The sequence below is a fragment of the Pantherophis guttatus genome, chromosome 5, assembly GCF_059756535.1.
Source record: "Pantherophis guttatus breed Tessera chromosome 5, ASM5975653v1, whole genome shotgun sequence".
Classification (NCBI taxonomy): domain Eukaryota; kingdom Metazoa; phylum Chordata; class Lepidosauria; order Squamata; family Colubridae; genus Pantherophis; species Pantherophis guttatus.
This window is the reverse complement of record NC_142067.1, coordinates 106,085,115-106,108,126: the sequence shown is the minus strand read 5'-3', so window position 1 is coordinate 106,108,126 and position 23,012 is coordinate 106,085,115. Positions and strand designations below refer to the sequence as shown.

The 23,012-nt window shown below is 36.6% G+C and overlaps 1 protein-coding gene across 4 annotated transcripts in view; it reads left to right on the top strand.

The window, feature by feature from the left end:
* FGF14 (fibroblast growth factor 14) overlaps positions 1–23,012 on the top strand; it is a 357,939-nt gene that overhangs the window by 251,435 nt on the left and 83,492 nt on the right. For all 4 annotated transcript variants that reach the window (XM_034418097.3, XM_034418116.2, XM_034418088.3 and 1 more), the window contains 2 exons: positions 5,183–5,293; positions 8,056–8,159. In XM_034418097.3, coding sequence (XP_034273988.1) covers positions 5,183–5,293; positions 8,056–8,159 — 215 coding nt within the window. The remainder of the gene's footprint in view (positions 1–5,182; positions 5,294–8,055; positions 8,160–23,012) is intronic.

Genomic DNA, 23,012 nt, shown 5'->3' with positions numbered 1-23,012 from the left:
TGTACTCTTATGCATTCTGGCAATGAATAAATGAAGTTAATAGTAAGTTAAAAAACCCTGCCACTCTGTATTATGGAAGATGCTTCCTGTATATAACAATACAAAATTGGCTGTTTTTCAGAATGTTGTATTTAGCTTGCAAATTAAGCTGCTATCTACAACTGGTCTGCCCCTTCTGAACTCTTCATGGATGATCTAGGACAGTGGTTCTCAACCTTTTCTTCACTGCAGATCCTCTATAAATACCTTTTGTGGCCATGGACAATGGCCATGGACCACCAAGACTTAACATAAGATTTAAATCATAACATTTCTTTAAGCCTTTGTGGACCCCCTGTGACAACATTGTGCCCCTTCCCCCAGAGTCCGTGGACCACAGGTTGAGAATCACTGATTCTAGGACATTTGATTTCTATTGAATTTTCCCAGGTGTTTTAGAAATTAAAATTCTAAAGGGTTTTCTTCTGAAATAGTGTAGCTAAATGAATTGCATTCATTCCTATTGTATAGCTAGAATTGCCAGGTGGGAAAATGTGTTGTTTTCTAGCTTGCCCAACTTTAAGTCACTTTAATTCTCATAGTTTTGGGATAAAAGCCTTAATTTATGAAAAGTTATATGAAGCTGATATAGTGATGAATGATTTGGCAAAAATTATATCAATTTGATTGCAATTCCAATATAAAAAATGAATATTCCAAATTATTTTTTCTCAGTTATAGACACTATTGTATATGGATATCTTTTATTATTTGTGGTTCTATTTTAGTCAGAAGAAATGTAATCAACTGGTGTACATATGTTTCTAAATTAGTAATCATATTAATGCAGATTGGTTAAGATTCTGTACAATTTATAAACAAGGTGATAAGTGAATCTGTCATTCTTCTATATCTTTTCCCTTTTGGGGGTGACTAAATTAAAATGGATTACATGGTTTGATTTTCATGGAAGATCAGTCCATGCATGACAGTTTTAGAATCACTTACTTCCATGAGTAATGGAGATTTTAAATCACTTGTCAATTATATCCTTGCTAGAAATCTAGATTCTGTATTTCTTGTTAGAAGCGATCAGAAAAAATAATACAGACAGTTCCATTGAGGTTGAAATTATATGTTGTCCCTGTATGGGCTGGTACAACAAGCCAGTATATACATTTTTGTAAACACCATTTGTCAACATATTTTTAACTCACACAACATAAAAACTAGCTGTCAGTTCTACTACACTATTCTACTCAGTAAGTATCCTTTTTAAATAGTAGTTTTCTTATAAAATGTATATTATGAAAATATATATCAATTATTAAATAAACTACCAGTCATGGAATCATATCTCTTCTGTATAATTCTGTGTTTACTAAGATATTTGGATATTTAATAATAAAGTCAAAATTTTTTCCCAAGTTTTAGATTTGAAATATTCCTTCTATTTCATGAAGTTTCTGACTCATACATAGAGAAACATACACAGTCACACACACTGCTGTTATATGTATATTGTAGAGCAGGGGGGCCAAACTGGGGGGCTGTGGGCCAGATGCGTCACATGCAGGCCAGCTCCATGAAGGAAAAAAAAATCACGATACGTCACATGATGGCAACATGACACAGCGAGTTTGACACCCATGTTGTAGAGAGGTACAGAGACAGTTGGGAAAAAAGCTTTCAAGATTCTGATATATCAGCCTGCATCAATAGAGTTATAGAATTACTTTGGTATCTGTTTCCTAACCTGGTCTACCTTAGATGCCTAGGATATATCAAGCATGGGGTAATGCACAGTGTATGGCTGATGAGAAGAGCCATAAATGTATTTCTATAGCACACACTTTATCATATTTTTGTTAAATATTCCAAAATAGTTAGAAGAGTTTAAAAATAAAATATTGTTCAATTAGTAGTAAAAAGATTTGAAAACAGAATTATTTTTTGTTTCAGGCCAAAACAAATACTTTTTATTGCCTTTTGGCGGTCTATATCCAATAACATGGACTTGCAATCTTGTTAAAGATCAATTTATATAATATTCTAAGATCACTAAGTTAAATTACTTTTTGAAGGTCATCATTTACAATCTTGGTTGCATGTAAATGATGGGACACAATGGAATTACACTGAATTTTGCTAAATCTTGTTTATAACATTTGCAGAAAAGTAGAATCTTATTAAGCTTGCCCTCAAATAAACATTTTCTGAATGAATTTTTAGCCACTACAATTTAAAGGTATTTTTGATAAGTTAGCATATGTTTTGCATGTAAGAGTGATGGGTTCATTTTCTGGCATCTACAGAAATTGTTAGGAAACACTCTGATGTCTCTAATCTTAGAGAATGTTATCAGTAAGTATTGAATTAAATGATCCAGATGGACTAATAGTCTGTTATGATAAGACAATTTCATTTGTAACAGAATAATTATTGTGTCATATGAGCAAGACCATGATAGAATTTGAACCAAATTCTATAGAATATAAATTGGGCACTTTAGCTGGTAGGTCCTTTTAATAATAATACTTAACTATTTTGAGCAAATCTGTATCACAAAAGCATTGTATTTTCAAATGGAAACGAAGGACTAATTCAAATATTATGTGTGAACTTTTACTATCACAACAAGGCTTTTCCTGCTGACTACATAAAGTAGCCACAATTATTCTAAAGTCCTAGCTTCTTGTTCCTGTTAATTATGCACAAACTGTCAATTTTTAAAATAAACTTTTTAACTTATAAGCTGGTTTGGCTCCCGAGTGGGATAAGTGGTGATTTATTGTATTCATAATTGCATTTTTGATTGTGGGGAGTTACTTTAAAATCTAGAGTTTACCAGAGCAGGAATGCCAGTTAGCAATAGCAATAACACTTAGACTTATATACCACAGTGCTTTACAGCCCTAAGTGGTTTACAAAGTCAGCATGTTGTCCCCAACAATCTGGGTCTTTGTTTTACCGACTTTGGAAGGATGGAAGGCAAAGTCAACCTTAAGCCGGTGAGACTTGAACTGCCGAACTGCTGGCAGTCGGCAGCCATCAGAATTAGCTTGCAATACTGCATTCTAACCACTGTGCCACCACGGCTCTTAGATCAACAAGCAATTGCAATTTAGCAGTAAGCCTGAGTGGTCCAAGCACTGAGGGTCCATTAAGTTCAGAGAACATTTGGGAAAAACCCCACCAGATTAAAGTATTGCATTCTGACTTCATTCTAATACAAAAGACCGTTGTCAAATTGTGATGTCAAGTGCCTGTTAAGTTTAAGCTTCATGAAGTTGACCTTAATGGTGTTTTAAGTGGGTTTAATTTATTGTTAACTTTTTGGACACTGATTTTGATGGAAATGGGAGATGAAAACATTTAATATTTAATGTTCTTTGGTAAAACTGTGTTCATTATTAACTAATCAACTTATCCAATGGTACCTTTGTTAACAAATTAAGCACCTAACTGGCCATGTTTGGCCTTGAAAAACTAAGCCAGATTTAATTGGTACTTCAATGGGAAACACCAAGAAATACCAGGCTGTAAGATTAGAAAGAAAGGCAAACTATTTCTGTATTACTATTAAGAAATTGACATGTGTCTGTTCATGAAAAGGTCAGAAATCAAACTTGACTCAAATGAGACCACATTTACGAATGAATAATGGAAACTAGGGAAAGAAAATTGTATTTTTGTTCAGTAATTGCATGATCTTAATTATTAGCATTTTCAACTTATACTAACCCTATTGTAATACTTTCTACTAAGTTTAATTTCTAGAAGTACATTTAAGTACTTAAATGTATTTTAAGTATTTAAAATATGCATTTCCTACAAGTAACAGGATTTGAACAAGAGCTGATGAGCTGTAGCAGGTGCTGTTAATAGAATTAACTTTGTACTAGGAAATGGAGATGAGTAAATGGGTAAACAGCCTCTGTTTGAAAAAGCAACATTTCTATTTTAAAAGCAACATTTTCTATTTCCATTAAAATACCTTCTCCCCAGTATTTCTGTATTTCTATTTCATAAGAGTCTTTTTTATTGCTAAGTATGTTTCCCAGTGTTAAGACTTTGCCATATCTCATGAAGCAAAGATCCAGGCAATGAGTTCTGTGTGCTTTGTGTTTTATAAGTAAACATTTTCACCAAAATGTAGCTAATTTTCTTTCGATTCTATTGGGCAGCAGAATAAGATATTACTGTGATGTTTTTTCTATACAGAGATGAATCGAGTGTGCAAAAACCTACATCGTGCATCTCAACATAAAAAATACCTCATAATAGGATTTGAAAAATGTTCATGAAATTATTGTAATTTTTCATCTGAAGCCATTGACAACTTACAGGATATTAGTAATCAGAAATAATAGAAAATTGGGATTCTGAACAAACTGTAGTGGGATTTTTTTTTAATGGTCAAATAAACTTTCATGATAAAACACTGTTTTTCCCATTTCGTGCTATTATCTTGGAGCTAAAATTGCATTAGCTATTTGATGATGCTAGCTAAAAAGCAGGCCTTAAGAATAGCCATGTGTAGAGATGAAAGAAGATAATAACGCTTGTCAGATGGTCAGCTCTATAAATTAGGCAGATAAATAAATAATGAAACTTGTTGGAAATATTCAGGAAGCATTACCTAGGCAAAAAGAGGTGAAATGTTTTTAAGTTCAGATAACAAGATAACATTCAGAAGCAGCTCAGGCAGATACCTCTCTAAATTGCTGATGTATAAAAAGGAACAGCACAATGAGACTTGCAAGCTTATAGCCAACCTTAGTAAAAGTAGTTTTAGTCTTCCTGGGGAGTTTTTATTTATTTATTTTATTTTATTATTCATATTTCTATGCTGCCCACTCTCCGAGGACTCTGGGCGGCTTACACCAAAGACAGTATACTAAATAGCATATTGCCCCCAACAATCTGGGTCCTCATTTTACCCACCTTGGAAGGATGGAAGGCTGAGTCAACCTTGAGCCGGTGAGATTTGATCCGCTGATCTGCTGAACTAGCAGTCAGCTGAAGTAGCTGCAGCACTGCTCTCTAACCACTGTGCCACCTTGGCTCACCTCGGTTGATTTCCTGGTCAGGTGTACCTAATGGGGATGACACCTGGTTCTAATGTACTTTATTTCTGAAAGAAAGATATAGAGATATCATAGTTATTGTGACTAGTGACAATATATGTTTGTCTTTTCAGATCCCCAGCTCAAGGGCATAGTGACCAGGTTATATTGCAGGCAAGGCTACTACTTGCAAATGCACCCAGATGGAAGTCTCGATGGAACCAAGGATGACAGCACTAATTCTAGTAAGTGCTCTAAGAAACTATTCATTACCTTTACACGCACAAAATGTAGAGTTAACTATTCCAAAATGAATATCCATCATTTGTATGCCTTCAAATGGTTCCTGATTTTTTTTATGGTTCCTGATATGTCATTTTTAAAATCATGTAGCTGTTTCATTCCTGTTGATGTCGTCAGAAAATGAAGAGCCCTCCTACCTCGTCGCAATTCTTGAGTAAGGCTAGTGCAGGGATGTCAAACTTGTGGCCCGTGGGCTGGATGCGTCAATGGCCACGCCCACGCCTGGTTTAGCAAAGGGGGAAAAAGTCCTAATACATCACGTGACATCACCATGACGATGCGAGTTTGACAGCCCTGGGTTAGTGAGTGCTATACTCCTATCTGCCAAAAACTGGATAAATCCTGTAAAAAACACTCCAGAAAACATTCCCTCAGTTTGAATTTTTTAAATACTTCTTTCTTAATCAGCAGTCTTTGCTAAAATCTAATTAAAGGAGATTTTGTTACGGTGGCTTGAAATAACTTAAAGAAAAATTACTACCTAAGAATCAACATGGATAGAATTTATTGGTTCAATTTATATGCCGCCCTTTCTCCGGAGACTCAGGGCGGCTTACAATGCGTTAAACAATACCCTTCATACTTTTGTATATACCTGCTTAGTAGGGCTTTTGGCCCCCCCAAGCGGTGTTCTTTTTTATACAAAGTCAGCTTATTGCCCCCACCATCAGGGTCCTCATTTTACCTATCTCGAAAGGATGGAAGGCTGAGTCAACCTTCAGCCTGGTGAGATTCAAACTTGCAGTAATTGCAGGCAGCTAGTGTTACTTAACAGCATTTAGTCTGCTGCGCCACCAAGTGAATGATCACATTACACTATCAACATTTCAGAATAACAGAATTGGAAGGGACTTTGGAGATCTTCTAGTCAACTCCCTGCTTAAGCAGGACAATTTATACCATTTCAGACAAATATTTTGATTACATATCTATAAAAGACATTTTCCCCTTATTTCTAAGGTTTGTTTTTCTCAGCTTTTTCACATGCTTCATATATTTGTGAATATAGTATTTCTGAATATTAGGATTGATACCCACATTCAAATGTAGCACATTCAGCATAGATAAATGTATTGATTTATTTATTTATGGATTTATGTACCCACTCAACTTGTAGAAATACAACTCTGAGTGACATACAGTAATAAAAAACAATACAATATTCTCAGCAATGAAACAACACAGAATCATCAAAGACAACAAATACAAACTCAGGGTACATCACTATTTCCTCCACCTCTCAATTTATCTAACATCTTGGCCCAAACCCCAAGAGAACAGCCAGGTCTTCAAAGACTATCAGGGTCAGGATCAAATTTTTAAGGGGAGGTATTTCCACAGGACAGGTGTCACAAAAGAAAAGGTACCTCTCCTAAATCTCTCCTGATGGCATTAACTCAAGAAGAGGCTTGGCAGGATGCCCATTCTGCTGGAGCATATAGAATAGCAGAAAGATCTAGAGACAGACAGTCCCACAAATAACATGTTTGTGAGCCATGAAGGGCTTTATAGGTAACAACTAACAACTTGAATTGTATTTGGAGGGCTACTGTGAGCCACTAAGTAGAGGTATCAGATGGGTTGCCAAGATGGAGAAATTACTTTGTTTATGTGATTGAATGGCTGTACCATATTTATTTTATTTTATTTTATTTTATTTTTTTATTTTTATTTGATTTATATGCTGCCCTTCTCCGGAGACTCAGGGCGGCTTACAATGCATTAAGCAATAGCCTTCATAGTCAGCTTATTGCCCCCACAAACTGGGTCCTCAATTTACCTACCTTAGAAAGGATGGAAGGCTGAGTCAACCTTGAGCCTGGCGAGATTCGAACCTGCAGTAATTGCAGGCATCTGGTCTTAATAACAGGGTGCCTTAGACCACTGTACTACCAAGGCTCATATTGTTTGTTTGCTGCATTATTTCCATACATAAAACTAGAAGTAATTGAATTAGAATTTGACCAGAATACAAATGTATTTAAAGGTAACTTAAGGCTTTCTGCACTAGTCTAAGAGTACATTTGAACTTTGTTGTTTTAGTGTTCTCTTATAATATATTCAGAGTCAAAATTTGACCCGGGTTTGCGCAACAAGTCAATGTACTGTAAATGGCTGTGGTGTAGTTTAGTGAATGTGTGAACCTGATGACCATTGAGTAAGCCATGGCTTAGTGTAAGAATGGACAATTTTTTGCAGTATTCTTTTTAATTGCTAAAGTGTTGTTCTTAAACTTTACCCAACTCTTCCTCTTCAACAAAGAAAACAAAAAAAATCTGATTATTGCCTTCCTGTCCCTGGAAAGACTTTGATGTCCAAAAATGGGGTGCGGGAGAGGGGTGGTGGTGTTGACGTTCAGTTCAGAAGAGTGGCCTCCAGTTGGTGTTGCAGGTTTTATGAACACTGCTCCCATTACTGTAAATAGGATTTCAGTTATTACCTATTTTATCTATCATGATAAATAGTGTATATAAAATGCTATAAGCCAGAGATGGGCAAATGTGGCCCTTTTACAACCTGTGGACTTCAACTCCCAGAATTCCTGAGACAGCTTGGCTGTCTCAGGAATTCTGGGAGTTGAAGTCCACAGGTTGTAAAAGGGCCACATTTGCCCACTCCTGCTATAAACTATGCTTATTATGTCAGCAATATTATTCCATTCATTTCTTTGCTTCCCTGTGATAGATCTTCTTTATTTTTACAGCATTGTTCAACCTCATACCAGTGGGACTTCGAGTTGTTGCTATCCAGGGTGTAAAAACAGGCTTGTATATAGCCCTAAATGGAGAAGGATTCCTTTATACATCAGTAAGTAGTGTATCATAGCTGTTGGTTATAAAGTAAATCCAATTCAATAGTCTTGGGATTCTTATAAGACAACATAAATTCAATTGATGCATTTTTATTTTAAAAGTTTGATATTTTATTATTCTGCTGTATTATTTTAATCAGGTAAAATGGAAGGTCATGACTAGGATAAGAAAATCTGTTTTGATATACAGGAGACAAATTAAGGCGAACGAAATTATATTGGAATAACATTGTTTTCAATGGAAGAGATATACTGTGTTTCCCCGAAAATAAGACCCTGGATTATATTTTTTTGAACCCCAAAATAAGCACTTGGCCTTATTTTTGGGGAGGTCCTATGATTTTGGGGCGCATGGAACAAGATGGGGCTCCTCTGGCCGTCGTACCTGATTTCCAGCTCTGCGTTTAAATATTTTCGGGGAGGGCTTATTTTCAGGGGGAGGCTTATTTTAGCGCATGTGCTCAAAAGCCCAATTGGGCTTATTATCAGGGGATGTCTTATTTTTGGGGAAACAGGGTATTCACATAATTATTTCTTCTACTGAAATCAATAAGATTCTAATCTATCTCAGTACATAGGATGATTTCAATATTTTCAGCAGAATAAATGATTAATAACTGTATAGTTTTCAGTTTGGAAATATGGTGAAATGGTAATTTTTAAATACAAAAGCAGGGGTGGGATTCAGCCGGTTTGAACTGGGGCGGGTGAACCGGTAGTTGTCACCTGCGGGTGAGCCCCCCCCCCCACGCCCCAGTGCTATGCCATCCTATTTAGCTGCATTTTTTAAGCCGTGTGCATATGTACAAGCACGTGAGCAAGGCGCATGTGCAGAAGGCCGCGTGCATGCATGGAAGGCCACGCGTGTGCGCGCTCACATTTTTGGTGCTCAGGCAAACCGGCTGTTAAATTATGTGAAGCCCACTTCTGTACAAAAGACTATTTAATTATTTAGGAGAATGCTGTAATTCCTCTCAGCCAAGGCTTCTGGTGGCCAACTGTTCATGATGTTACTTTCCCCACGTTCATTTGTAATTATATTTGTATTTTGGTCTGTGACCGCAAATAAAATTATGTGAAGCCCACTTCTGTACAAAAGACTATTTAATGTAATTTATTATGTTGGTATGCCTATTAGGTGTATATTGTATGCTATACCTTTTCCTCCTTGAAACAGAATATTGTTGTGACCCAGGTCCAAGTAAGTAGTAGGAAAATCAGTCAGTGAAAAAACAAACAAACTTTATTCGAACAGCTGAGAATTACTTCATTCCCAGCGTCGTTCAATTAAATTAAAGCAAATTCCTCCCTACACAAATTCCTCAGTCCTATCGCAAATCTTGGTCCAATTAGGCAAACTGCCAAAGGCCTTTCTTGGCAAACGTTCAGAAGTCACAGATACAAAAATAAATACAAGATGTAGCCGAAGAAGAAGACAAAGCTACCAACATGGTTTTCCGGCAAAGCCCAAACGCCGTTGCTGGTCTGTTTTAAGCCTTATGGGAGGGGCCAATCATCTCTTGGCCCTACTCCCGAGTTGTCCTCTTTGCTTGAGCTGCTCTTGCCTTCTGGCAGCTCTTCTCATGCGTACATTAGAAACAGGCTCCTCCTGTTCCTCTGCCTCACTCCTATCAGTCTCTGGAGGCTCTGGAGTCCATACCTCACTCCCTGATGGCCCTGATCCCATCTCTGCCTCTGACGCAGAGCCCTCATCCGCGTCTTCCCCAGCCTCCAGGACTGGCCCATGTTCTTCCTCAGCCTCATCGCTGTCCGGCTCTGCTGCCAGCTCCGCAGGCTGCTGGCGGACCACAACAAATATGAGGTTTTATTTATTTTATTGACTAGTAAATGTACACCCCACCTTTCTGTTTATATAAACATTCAAGACTACTTACAATAATTTCAAAAGAAGTATATGATTAGTAGAATTGAAATCATTGAAATTAGTATCATTAAAATCAATTAACAGTTTAAAGTTGATAGGCCAGAAATATGGTTTTTTTTAGTCCTGGGAGACTGGGGAATGACTTCCACAACTAAGAAGCAATAGAAGAGAGGGTTTTCTTCCATATATTATTATATAGATAAGAATGGGGCCATTCTGTTTTGAGGTCATCGTTGAAGAGCAAGACTTATATTCTTTTAAAAGTCAACACCAGCACCTTAAATTAAACAGCAAACAACCAGTGATACAGATCTTTCATTGTACTGTATTCTCTGTTCCTCACATCATTTTGCAGCTTGACCATTGTAGTTGCCATGTTAGAGCACTTTTAGGATAATCCTGAAATCAAGATGTTATAATCAAGGCATGGATAATTATCACTAAGTCTGATTGGCTCAGGAAAGGTCACAGTTGGCATATTAGCCATATGTATGCAAATACACTCATCACAACTATTACTAGCAAATCTGATAACAGCTGAAGATCAAGGGACACTCCTAAACTGCAAATCTGCTCTTTCCAAGGATGTGCAAGCCCATGCCAAATATATTTCACCTCAACCTCAAAGTCAGTTTTCTCTTACTTCTTCTTATCGGCATTTAATTTCAGCTTATTTTCATCCAGCCCCATTATCAAAATTAATCAGTATGCAGAGGTACTAATTGCTGCTTTGGGGTTTGATGACAGAGAAGAGTAGAACTAATCTCAGAAGTCTACTATTTGTAACCTACTCTAAAGCTGTTAGCAGTTTCATGTAGCAGTAGATAGGGCAAGACAGATCTCTGAAGAATACTATAAATCAACAATCAAGTTGTTGAATAGTATTCCTCCAGCACACCTTCTGGGTATGTCTTGACAAAAATGATCAGAACGAGAGGTGGCTTGCTGCCGGTTTGGACTGGTTCGCCATTACTGATAGTTCTGACCACCGGCTGGGCCCGCCCCCCGCCCTGGTGCTATCCCATCCTATATAGCTCACTCTCTGGCTCGCTTGTCCCACCCACGCAGCCCAGATGATTTCCGCACCTCGCCTGCTCTATTTACCGTGGCTGCCTGAGAAAGTGTGCTGGAAGCCGCATGTATGAAATTGCCGTGTATTTGAAACTGCACGCAAGCATGGAAGCCGCATACCAACTCACATTTTCAGTTCTGCACTAGGCGAACCTGTTGTTAAATTATGCGAAGCTCTGATCAGAACCATTGCAAAACAATGCCTCCAAGACACTGTCCTGCCCCAGCTACGGACCCCAAAGAACGCAGCACACACAAAGTCCATTCAAATCTTAGTTTACTGAATAAACCAGTCTTTTACAACAACGGCTGTTAATTAATTGCATTAACAGCTACCAAGAATTCAAAGAATAATAACTGAAAGCTTACTATGGTTGGCAGAATGCCCAGAAGCAATTTTCAGGAAGCTGATAAGATAAGCAAGACAAAACACGAAGGTATGTGATCTAAGTTGTTCCCTGCAAATTACTTCAGTCTGTGTTCCTCCCTAAATAGGCTAAAGGAGTGGCCAATTAGCCCCAAGCCTTACTCTTGAGGAGACCTCCTCCTGAGGAGCCACTCCTGCCTTTTGGCAGCTCTGCACGCCCGTGCATTGAGAAGAGGCTCCTCCTCGTCATCCTCTTCACTTAAGGGAGTTTCTGAAGGCCCTGGCTGAATCCCTGTGGCACCACATCTTCTCCAGCCTTCTCATTGTCCGACTCGAGTGCCAGCTGCACAGGCTGCTGGCGCAGCACCACACCAGCCTCCTTGCTGTCTGAATCAGCTACTAGCTGCACAGGCCGCGTACAGGCCACAACAGACACAAAATTCACAGAGAGGTTTAGGAAAACTAGTAGGGGTGCACCCTCAGCCCCAATTTTCTATCTAGATCATATTGAGATGACCAAAGCAGGCTTAATATTACAAATATTTAACCTGATATCTGTGGGCACACCTGACAATGCTGAAATCAAAGACAAACTTGTTTGTAGTATTGGATTTCCACTAATGCTATGGGACTCTCTCCTTGTCTTCTTTGGCCAGGTTTTTGTCTATGCTGTCCAAATGTCAGAAAGAAAGCTGGAGGAAGACATTTCTATTCACCTTTTTCCATTGGGTCAGCAGAAATGATCAATGATACTGATTAGATTCTATCTTTAATTTCTGTTTAGTTATGTAGATGTAGATAACAGCTCCACCTTGGTACTCAACTACTTTGAAACTCATCAAATTTGGTACTCAACTCATTTTGATGTGAAAATTTTGTCCTGGTAATTGTCATTTGTTTGATACTCGATGTGCAAGCTAGAACTTGTTAATGTCAGCTGTCTCATGACTTTCCAGCCAAAACAAAGGTTCATGCATTAGTCAGTTGGTTTGTTTGGTACTTGTTTTTAATACTTGTAGTGTCTCCCGGAACCAATTAATGATGAATACTGAGGTACAAGTGTACCTACATCTCTACCAGTGAACTATAGCTGCTTAATTTTGAGATGAGGTTGCCTGTGACTAATTATGAACATGGCAACATATAATTGTTAATCTAATTAAAGTTGTATACTCACAGGATTTTTCTGTTTAGTGGGTTCCTACACTGTACACACTGTAGATGTTTGTATACGATATATGATATATGCTTATATCTCCTCTGTTTAATGATGCAGACACAAACACCAGTTTTCAGCAGTGCCTGCCATTTCCTAGCACATAATATATACTTTAAAGAATGTAAGCTATTAGAAAAGATATTTGATAGTTCTTTATGCTTTCTACATGTCCTGCCTAAAAATATACGATGAGTTGCTACTGTAATGATTTATTTTATTTAAAAGAATGTTAAAAATAGTGTGAAGCTCCTGTTAGCCTTCATATTCATTTGTTTGGCATAGATGAGGATGTTCCCAAAGTTAATTAGAAGAAAATGTTCTAATCACTTAATTCTCATCAGGGCAAAAATTAATCTTGTACAGCATCTCTGTATTATATACAGAAGCATGACATATGTAGTGTCTATATATTTAGTGCAGCACTATGCATGACACAAAGGAAGTGAAACATAAAATACATATTATCTCAGTTGAAGGCATGCAATATTAACTCACTATTGGCTTCTTTGTTTCTTTCAATAGTATTTGCGGATCTAAATGTTGGTCAATATGCATGCATGTTTGTATTTATATGTACTATTCTCATTGTATATACTCTTGGGCATTTTTAAGATGGTTATAAATCTGACCTGCATTTCTTAGAAAGAATGGCTCAAATATAGTATCTCAGTAAGGTAAATCCACTAAATAAATGCTAAAAAGATTCTTGCTTTCAAGAATCACACTGTAAATATAAAAATGTGTTGTGGCAGGACCAGTCAGGTAAAACATGTCAAAACAGAGTTGAACATTGAATTGACAGATTGAATACATGTTATAAACTAAGATTTGTTTCGCTATCAGTTGGTGCCATTGTGGTTTCAGATAATATTGTTCTAATATTTTGGATGCCATGTTTGCTATTCAGAATCAAGTATGAAAGCATAGGTAGAATATCATATCCATTAGCAGCTGCTATGTGTCAACTTGCAAAGCTTTCAAGTTGCCACTATGATTTTTTGATGGCAATGAACTAAAGTGGTAGCGCAGAAGGTCATTTGTCAGGTCTGAAGGTCATCTGGAGTGAGGTTCTATCAATAATAAATATTTTTAAATTCTTTAAACAAATAGCACACTTTTCAAGACGCTGCCTTCAACCACTACCTGAAACTGGACAAATTCAAAATGCAGCTACCTGATTGTTGAACAGATATTCCTAATTCAGCATTATCATATCCATCTTGTGGGGGTTGTTTTGGCTATCGGGAGATTTTCAGGGAGGACTCAAATTGTATGATAGCCAATCTGGCTCAGGTGCTTTACTCCTATAGGTCTGCCTCCTCGTAGTAGATTCTCCATTCTTCTGCACCCCATAGGAAACGCTACAGCATTTCCCCAGCAACATAGAATCAGCAATATGGAGAAGACCTTTCTCTATGGAGGTGCCAAGACTATGGAATTGTCTACTCCATAATGAAAATGGTACTCTTTTTAATAGCATTCCTAAAGCAGATTACAACTGTCCTCTTTTTTTTTTTTTTTTTGGACTATAGGCTAAAAGAACAGTGATCACTATTTTTCTTGGGCATTTAAGCTATATTTTTCACAATTAAGGTGGAACATTTCCATAACAGATTCCCCATGCTTTCAACAATGACAGAACTTCTAATGTACAGCCTTCACTAGAAAACTTGGGATATATTCAGAGAAGTATCTGCTTTGAAGTTAGCCCATCTGAGATATCTTGGTTCAAAAATTGTTGCCATCATTTCACCTTGTATCATTTTTGTGACCTATCCAGAGTCTGATGAAGTGGATAGTTCACAATTAATGTAAAACAAATAAATAGCTTACACACTGTTAGCGTTCCAGAAAAACCCCAACTCCAAGTAAAAACTCTGAAGCAAGCATTTTTCAAAGTTCTCTCAAAGAGCATTATTTCAGCTTTTCTAGCACTGTTAAGTTCTTTCAAATCATGATTTGATTTACCCCTGAGGTGTAAATGGGAAATCATGTGTGAACAATAAAAGACAGTTCCCTTTCAGAATATTTTGTTTAAACTGTACACAGATTAAAAAAGCAAATATGCTCATTAATGTGAAGATCAAGATTCTGATCTAATGATGATTTTAGGACAAGCAATAATTACAAATGTTTCATGCCTTGAATATGATGCTCTTCTTATGGAAAGTTTTTCATTTTCATTTGGTTATACAGAAACATCTATCTGTAGAAAAATAAATGATGAAGGAAATTTTGTAAAAGGAATCATAATGATATTATACAAAAAGGCTGTAGTACTGTATCCATGGAGATTTATGGCACATTTCAATCATTACTGTTCCTTTATGAATTATGACTCAAAGTATTTAATTCCTGAAGATCCAGAATATTTATCTACGTGTGTGTGTGTGTGTGTGTGTGTGTGTGTGTGTGTGTGTGTGTGAGCTTTGGAAGCCATATTAGGCTGGAAGCTTCCATGCTGCCACCTTCTCATGTGTGGGAAAGTTGGAGAGGAGATTTAGTAGAGGGGTTGTCTTTAGACATAATAGCATTCTTCCTGTCGGTCAAGGTCAGGGCGACCCTGCATCTGGAGTAGGAGTGGTCGGAGTGATGTCTCAAGATGGGACAGATGGTGATTGGAGCATGTGATCGACTGAGGAGTGAGGGGATGGTTTTGGGCAGGGGTGAAATGTAAAATTTCTTACTACTGGTTCTGTGGGCGTGGCTAGGTGGGGGAGGGGGATAATGTGCCTGGGTGGGCGTGGCCAACTTTTTTTTTTTAACTTTTCAAAGCATTTTTTCTAATGCTTTGAAAAGCTTCTGCCGATCAGGCAAGTCAGCTGGGATCAGAAGAGAGGCTTTTTAAAAAATGCCTCTTTGCCGATCAGGCAACTCAGCTGGGATCAGAAGAGACTTTTCAAAGCATTTTTTAACCACCTCTTCGGCCAAGAGGTTGCAGAAAAAAAATGCTTTGAAAAGCCTCTGACGATCCCTGCTGAGCTGCGTGATCATCAGAGGCTTTTTTTTTTACTTTTAAAAGCATTTTTTCGTCGGAAGACATTGTAGAAAAAATGCTTTTAAAAGTAAAAAAAAAAGCCTCTGATGATCATGCGGCTCAGCTGGGCATGGGGGGGGGGGGGCGCACAGGAATTTTTGCTACCAGTTCTCCAAATCACCCGCCGCTATCACTACCGGATCGGGCAATCCAGTCCTAACCGGGAGCATTTCACCCCTGGTTTTGGGGGTTTTGATTTACTGAGGGAAAACCCGGACCTCTCAGATTCAGGTTTTCCCAGATGTGCCAGTTTACCTGTTCTAGTAAATAGAAAGGTCATTTTCATTATAATAGATCAATTAATATAAGATAGAATCAAGTCAATAGAGGATTTTTGTAGTGGTTATTTAATATTTCGTTGCTTAATATTTAAAATACAGTTCTGATCACTTTTTTGAATTCAAGGTCAAGATTCAGGGGAGTTTTAGTGAATTTCTATTATTGGATATCTTAACAGGCAAGTTCAAGTCATATTTAGTTATATAGGTGAACGAGCCAGGATTTAATATGTATTTATTTTAAAAACTTATATAAAAGACTTACATAAACACCCATCCTGTGTAACCCTGGGTGGCTCATAGAACAACAATAAATTGAACATAGAAATCATAGAACAACAATAAAAACAAAAACTATAAGAACCACAATAAAAAAAAATTTTTTTGCAGTTTCTTTTCACACCATACATATTTTTGGGACAGTGTATTCAAGTCCAACTGAAATGGAATCTTTATTTTCACCCGACATTATTCTGATTGTTGTCCTAAGCAGATCTAGTGGTGGCCCTTTCTTGTTCCTTTGACAAGGAGCAGTAGGATATGTAAGATCAATGAGAATGGGGAAAAATCGAAACATACTTCATGCCAGTTATTGCAGACAGGACATAAAGCTAATTATGCACAAAGTCTATGCAGTGACTAATAAACATTTGTAAGGGTTTTGTTTGGGAGATATATTGTTTAAAATTGAACAGGAATTGAATTTCTAATATATAAGAAAATGACATTTAGTATAAAAAACTAAAAGAATTTTTTTTACAGCTTTTGTAAATGAATCTCCTCTTTTCAAAGAAAGCAGAAAAATCTGTACCCAAGTCTCTGAACTCCAACTAAAGCCTTTATTTCATGTCAGCAATAAGCACCACATATAAGAATTTCAGAGGATCAGTGGAGGGTAAATAGCTTCTTGAAATCACATAGCTAAATGTGATTTACTGTGTGATGCATTATGTCCTCTGTTCTGGCTATGTGATTCTTGAATAACTGAGAAGAGCTCTCTTTTTTAAAAACCCAAATGAAATGTTGAAGCAGATGTAAACAGTGTGGAATTACGGGGAAAATGGCTTGCTCTCTCTAGGTATACCTAGGTTGCAAGAATACATGAAGACTCTTTATAATCCATTAGAAATATTTACTAAAGGAATATCAGTCCTTAGTAGTATTGAATTAGCAAACGTCATTATATCACTGTCAGACTACTCTTAAATTCTGAGCATTTTTTGCATAGGAGATTTTTTATTATCCATATTGTCACATAGCTAACCGTGGCATCAATATTTATAGCTTGCGTTTAAAGTTATCTTAAGAAAAATAACATTCTCCCTGAGAGAAATTCATATGGCTGGGAATTATGCAAAAGGAAAAGAAATGAGATTAAAAGTAATCAATATTTTACCGGTGACATTCTATTATATTTAAATCAAAGTCAGAGAATATTTCATCACAATGTGAATCTTTTATTTAAGATTCTGAATGCTTCTTCTTTATTTAAAAAAAATTAAGTGCTTTTAGTCACAGGAAAAAGAGCCATGCAATTAATTGTTTTAGACCAGGATTTCTCAGAATATAACCTTCTATCACCATCTCTATCTCTAAGTCACGACTGTCAAACTCGCGGTGTCATATTGCCATCACATGATGTTTCACGATGTTTTTTCCCTTCACGGAGCTGGGGTAGGTGTGGCCTGCGCATGACTCATCTGGCCCACGGGCCGTCAGTTTGACACCCCTGCTCTAAATCAATCCTGTTGCCTCATCTGTATAGAATCTTTTTTATCTGAAAGCTAACTTATAATTGAATAGTATTAATACTGATATCAAATTAACTATGTTTATTATATTAGAACAGTTTATCCCAGTTACTTAGGTCTTGGTTATATTTTTAATACAACACTAGCGATATGGAGCAACCACTATTTGGGACCAATGGCTCATTATTTGCATGTGGAAACATCCCAGATTCTTCAACCTCTCCAGTTCAAAACAATGTCAAACAATAAAGCTGAAAATGGCTTCTGCCTGAAATCTGGAGAGTTGATCTCATAATCAAACTAGAATCAACTAGATCAAACTCTTCCATTTGTAGCTATAGCTGTAGTAATCTGTAAGTTGAGTTGAGTGAATATTTATAAGAATAACATGACTCTTAGTTAACTCATCCTTCAAAAAAAATTGCAATCATGATTTAGTTTTAGGATGAAATTCTGCAATCATTTCCTTTATTGTTGGTTTCTAAATGGAATTAGACTGCATCACTATAGTCAGCTATTTTAGCTAAACAAAAAACAGGCTTTGGAAAACAAAAGGGAGGGGGAAAACATTTTAATAAACATGATCATATCCTTAAAGATTTGCAATCCCAAGGCCTTGAAATAATTGTCCCCAATTTTATGTATGGGTGTGTTTGTATGTAGGTGTGTGCGTGTATTTTATTAAAGGTTTTATAAAGAATATAAAAGCTAACACAAAGTTAAAAAAAGAGCAAAAGTAATAAAAAGGCAGAAAAAAAGATGAAAAAGTACAGAGAGAACAAAAGAAACAGAATAAGAAAGCTTCTGATTTCTTCTGCAACAAATATAAGTACATTTACAATTTTACTCTGTGATTACAAAAACAGCTCACCTTTTTATTATCCATTTTTTTCTAATAATCAAACCCACAAATCATAAGTGCGTTTTTTTTTCTGTTAACACAGTATGTCTGTAAGGGGTTTCCAGGCAACCATAAATGTACAGTAGAAGCTGTTGTTTTCTCTAATCTAAGAAGTTACTTTAGGTGTCTCTGCAAGTTCCATCATATTCATCAGATATTCCCCCATTGTGGGGACTGTCGAACCTTTCCATTCTTAAACATAATAGTCCTGCTGCAGTTATTATATATATATAAAAACAAAGTTCAATGACTTTTTTCTAATTGCTTGTTCATTCATTCCAAAAGCAAAGTTACTGGTTTCAGTTGTCTTTTAACCTTTAACATCTTCTGCATTAATGTATGTATTTGTATCAATTTTTAAAGGTTTTTTTGCATGTTCATCAAACATGGTAAAATGTCCCTTCATTTTTGTTCACCGTTCTAGCAAAGATTTAAAATATCTTTATTTATTCTTGACAGTTTCCCTGGAAACAAATACCAATGATACATCATTTTATAAAAATTCTTTATGAACTATGTATAGAACATGAAGTAAATTTCAATCCTTTCAACCAAATATTTTCCCATTGCTCCATTTGAAACAAAGCATTTAGGCCATTTTATCATATATTCTTTCACTTTATATAGTGTTTATATACCCTGTTTCCCTCAAAATAAGACATCCCCTGATAATAAGCCCAATCGGGCTTTTGAGCGCATGGCAATAAGGCCAAGCACTTATTTCAGGATTCAAAAAAATATAAGACAGGGTCTTATTTTCGGGGAAACACGGTAGCTTTTTCTAGGCAATTAGCTGATTTCTGACATGTAGATAGTTACTCAATCCATAATGCTTAACAAATAAACTAATCCTGCCCTCGCAGGTAAACAATCCTGATCAAATTACAGTTCCAAATAGCATGTTGGTGGGATATTTCTAGCATGTTGGTGGGATATTGATAATGGGGAGATGATAAGTATCAGATTTTATCAGAGTCCCTTGGGAATTGGGTGGCATAGAAATGCGACTAAATAAATAAATAAATAAATAAATAAATAAATAAATAAATAAATAAATAAATCTTTGTGGCTATGGTGTTTGCTAGATTTCAGGTTGATAATAAGCATTCCCAAGAAGCCAAGAGGACTCATCTAAAATTAGCGTTAGTTGTCTGTTTATTTAATCTTCTGGCTAATTCTAGTTCTGTTGGTGTCCTCATTTCTCTTGGCATTGATTCCAGCAGAAGCATGAATCCAGAGAAAAAGCAGTGAATGGAGGTGCTCTCTGTCTGGCCAAAGCCAACTTTAAATGCAACTACTGTAGGTTATTAAATAGATTGCATGATAAATCAATTGTCTTGATCCTAAGGTGAGTTCCCCATCAGGATTGCTTTTTCCACACCTTTTAATATATTGAGCTAGAAACCCCTGGCAAACTATATTAAGTGCCAGCCTGCCATATTGATTCTGGGGTCCTTGAATGTATTTCCTAGCAGATACCCTTTGGAAGGATAAAAATAACTGCCAATAGAGTAAGAAAGCACTTCGTTATTAGGGCCACTTTTGACATTAAAATGACCCATAGTCCCATTTAGGTGATCCTAAATAAATTTGGAGAAGTAATTTCCCAATTTATCCCAATAAATATTGCTCGAGCCACAAAGCTTGCAAGGGAGAAGATAGACCTTAACACTCTTTACCAGCCAAATGAATGATGGATGCTAAAGCTAACTTTTCACTATATTCAAGCAGGATATTTGTGACCTAAAAGATTGTGTTGTGTTGTGTATGTAAAGGCTAGTTGGCAAAATGTAATCCATTCAGATTACATTTTGATTTCCTAGAGGAGAGCAACCTTGACTGCACTTTAGAAGGCCAGATCCTGAAGATGAAACTCAAATACTTTGGCCACCTAATGAGAAGGAAGGACTCACTGGAGAAGAGCCTAATGCTGGGAACGATTGAGGGCAAAAGAAGAAGGGGACAACAGAGAACGAGGTGGCTGGATAAAGTCACTGAAGCTGTAAGCGTGAGCTTAAATGGACTCCAGAGGATGGTAGAGGACAGGAAGGCCTGGAGGAACATTGTCCATGGGGTCGCAATGGGTCGGACACGACTTTGCAACTAACAACAAAATCCATTCAGGACTGAGGATAGAAAAGTTACTGGGTTGACTGGACCAAGAGAAGCTCCTAGATGATGTGGGAAGGCAGATTCACAATGGATCAATTTGCTATTTTATAATTTTAAATAGAGAAGAACAGACAAGGCCAACACCACTCCTTATCTGTTGCTTAGATTGATGTGATGGAATGCGCATATGAACAATTTACAATTCTACTCCAAGGAACAGACTCTGGAGGAAGTTATCTCCCACATCTATTGATCAATGGCTATTTCTACTTATTTATTTATTTAACTTTATTGACTGCCAGTGAACTCCATAAAAATAGAGTTAAATGTTATAGAACTGATCCTTTTATTGTGGACATTACAATCTGCTGAGGAGTGAAACAGTCTTTTAGCTCTTTGATGGACTCAATGGCAGTTGCTTTAATAATAATAATAAAAAAAAGAAATTCCAAGCTTCTAAACTTAGTGATGAACATGTGGCAGGATTGCTTTATACTGATAATATAGTTACACTTACAAACCTCTGGAGATGTCTTTAAAAAGGAAGGGTGTCCAATCAAAATACAGTAGTGGCCAAAATTGTGGAAACCTTTTGGGGAAAGTGTATTTTCTTAAAACTAGCTAATAACACCACTTTTTTTAGTAGTACCATAAAATTATATATCAATAGAAAGATAATTTAATCAAGAATGTAATGCAATAACTTTTATGAAGGATTTGCTATTAGAATAGCAATTACAGTATAAAGAAGAAAAGTGAAACATGTAGAAAAAATGAGATATACAAAAATTATCACCATAGAAAAAACAAGATATACAAAAATTATCACCATGTCAGTTAATACTTAGTTGGGCAACCTTTAGCATGAATTATGGCTTTACAACATCTTCCCATGGAATGAACCAAGTCTTTTAGTTCTGCAGCTGTTATAATGTGAAACCAAGATTAAATGTTTTCTTCTATTAGCTGGGTTTTATTGCTGGGTTGTTTCTGACTAACAAGTTTCTTTAGTTCGGCTCCATAGATTTTCAATTGGGTTAAGGTCTGGGCCATTCCCAGGCCATTCCAGCAATGGAATATGATTATCTTGAAACGCCAAAAAACAAAAAGTGGTGTTATTAGCCATCAAACCTCAAAAATACACTTTTCCCAAAAGGTTTCCACAATTTTGGATGATTGCATTTGTCAAGTAACTGGTTAAAGTCCTAATTTCCAATGGGTCACTGGCCTCAGTAATTCTTCTTGATGGTTTCATCAAAGTGGAAAGAAAAAAAAATGGCTAGGCAGTTCTCTTTTGGGCCTTCTATCTACTTTCTTCTGATCTAGTTTTAGAGACAGCTAAAGCTAAAATCCCTCAAAGACTCTTTGTCATTGCACAGTAAACATATTTGGGTGGTATAGCCATCAAACCCAGTGATGGTTTCCAATTTGGAAGCTTTTTATCCTTACAAACGACTTATTCAACTTTGTTTTTCCAGCATAGTATACAGCCTTTGGACAGGGTACAGTCAACTCAACTGTTTAACCTCAACTATATTAGATGGGAGACACAATAGGACTTTATGCATTGAAAAATGGTATCCTTGTGGTCAGAATCCATCTAGGCTTTGCTACATGTATTTTTTCAGTGTTCACTCTATGCCAATTTATGGACCTTTGTCACTCATAACAAAAAAATGAATCTGTTATGGCAGACAGGAAGTTAATTTCCTACTCACAGACAGGAATCATATTATTACCAACAGAATTGCTTATTCTCTAGCTTGAGCTATTTCCATTAGAAGGGATAAAATGATCTAATCTTGCAGTGATAATATTAAGACATTTTTCTATTCTGTTATCTTTTATTGGATTTTTAAATTGTATATTATCACATTTTATATTATTATATTTCATTGTCATTATTGTTTCCCTTTCTTATTTTTTAAGCCTTGACACATTTTATAGACCATTAGAAGCTCAGTACTGTATTTGGTTGTTGTTTCTGTAACAATCATTTACTATAATTAAATACATACATGAACAGGAAATATCTTCGTGGGAAGTTTTAGGAAGAAAATTTTTGCTGTAGATCAATGTTACATCCTAGAGCAACCAATAAAAAATATTCTACCTACTTAACATGGCATTGGACCTGGGTACCTTTGAGACCGTCTTCTGCCACCAATAGCCTCCCACCAGCCAGTCCGCTCCCACAGAGAGGGTCTCCTCAGGGTGCCATCGGCCAA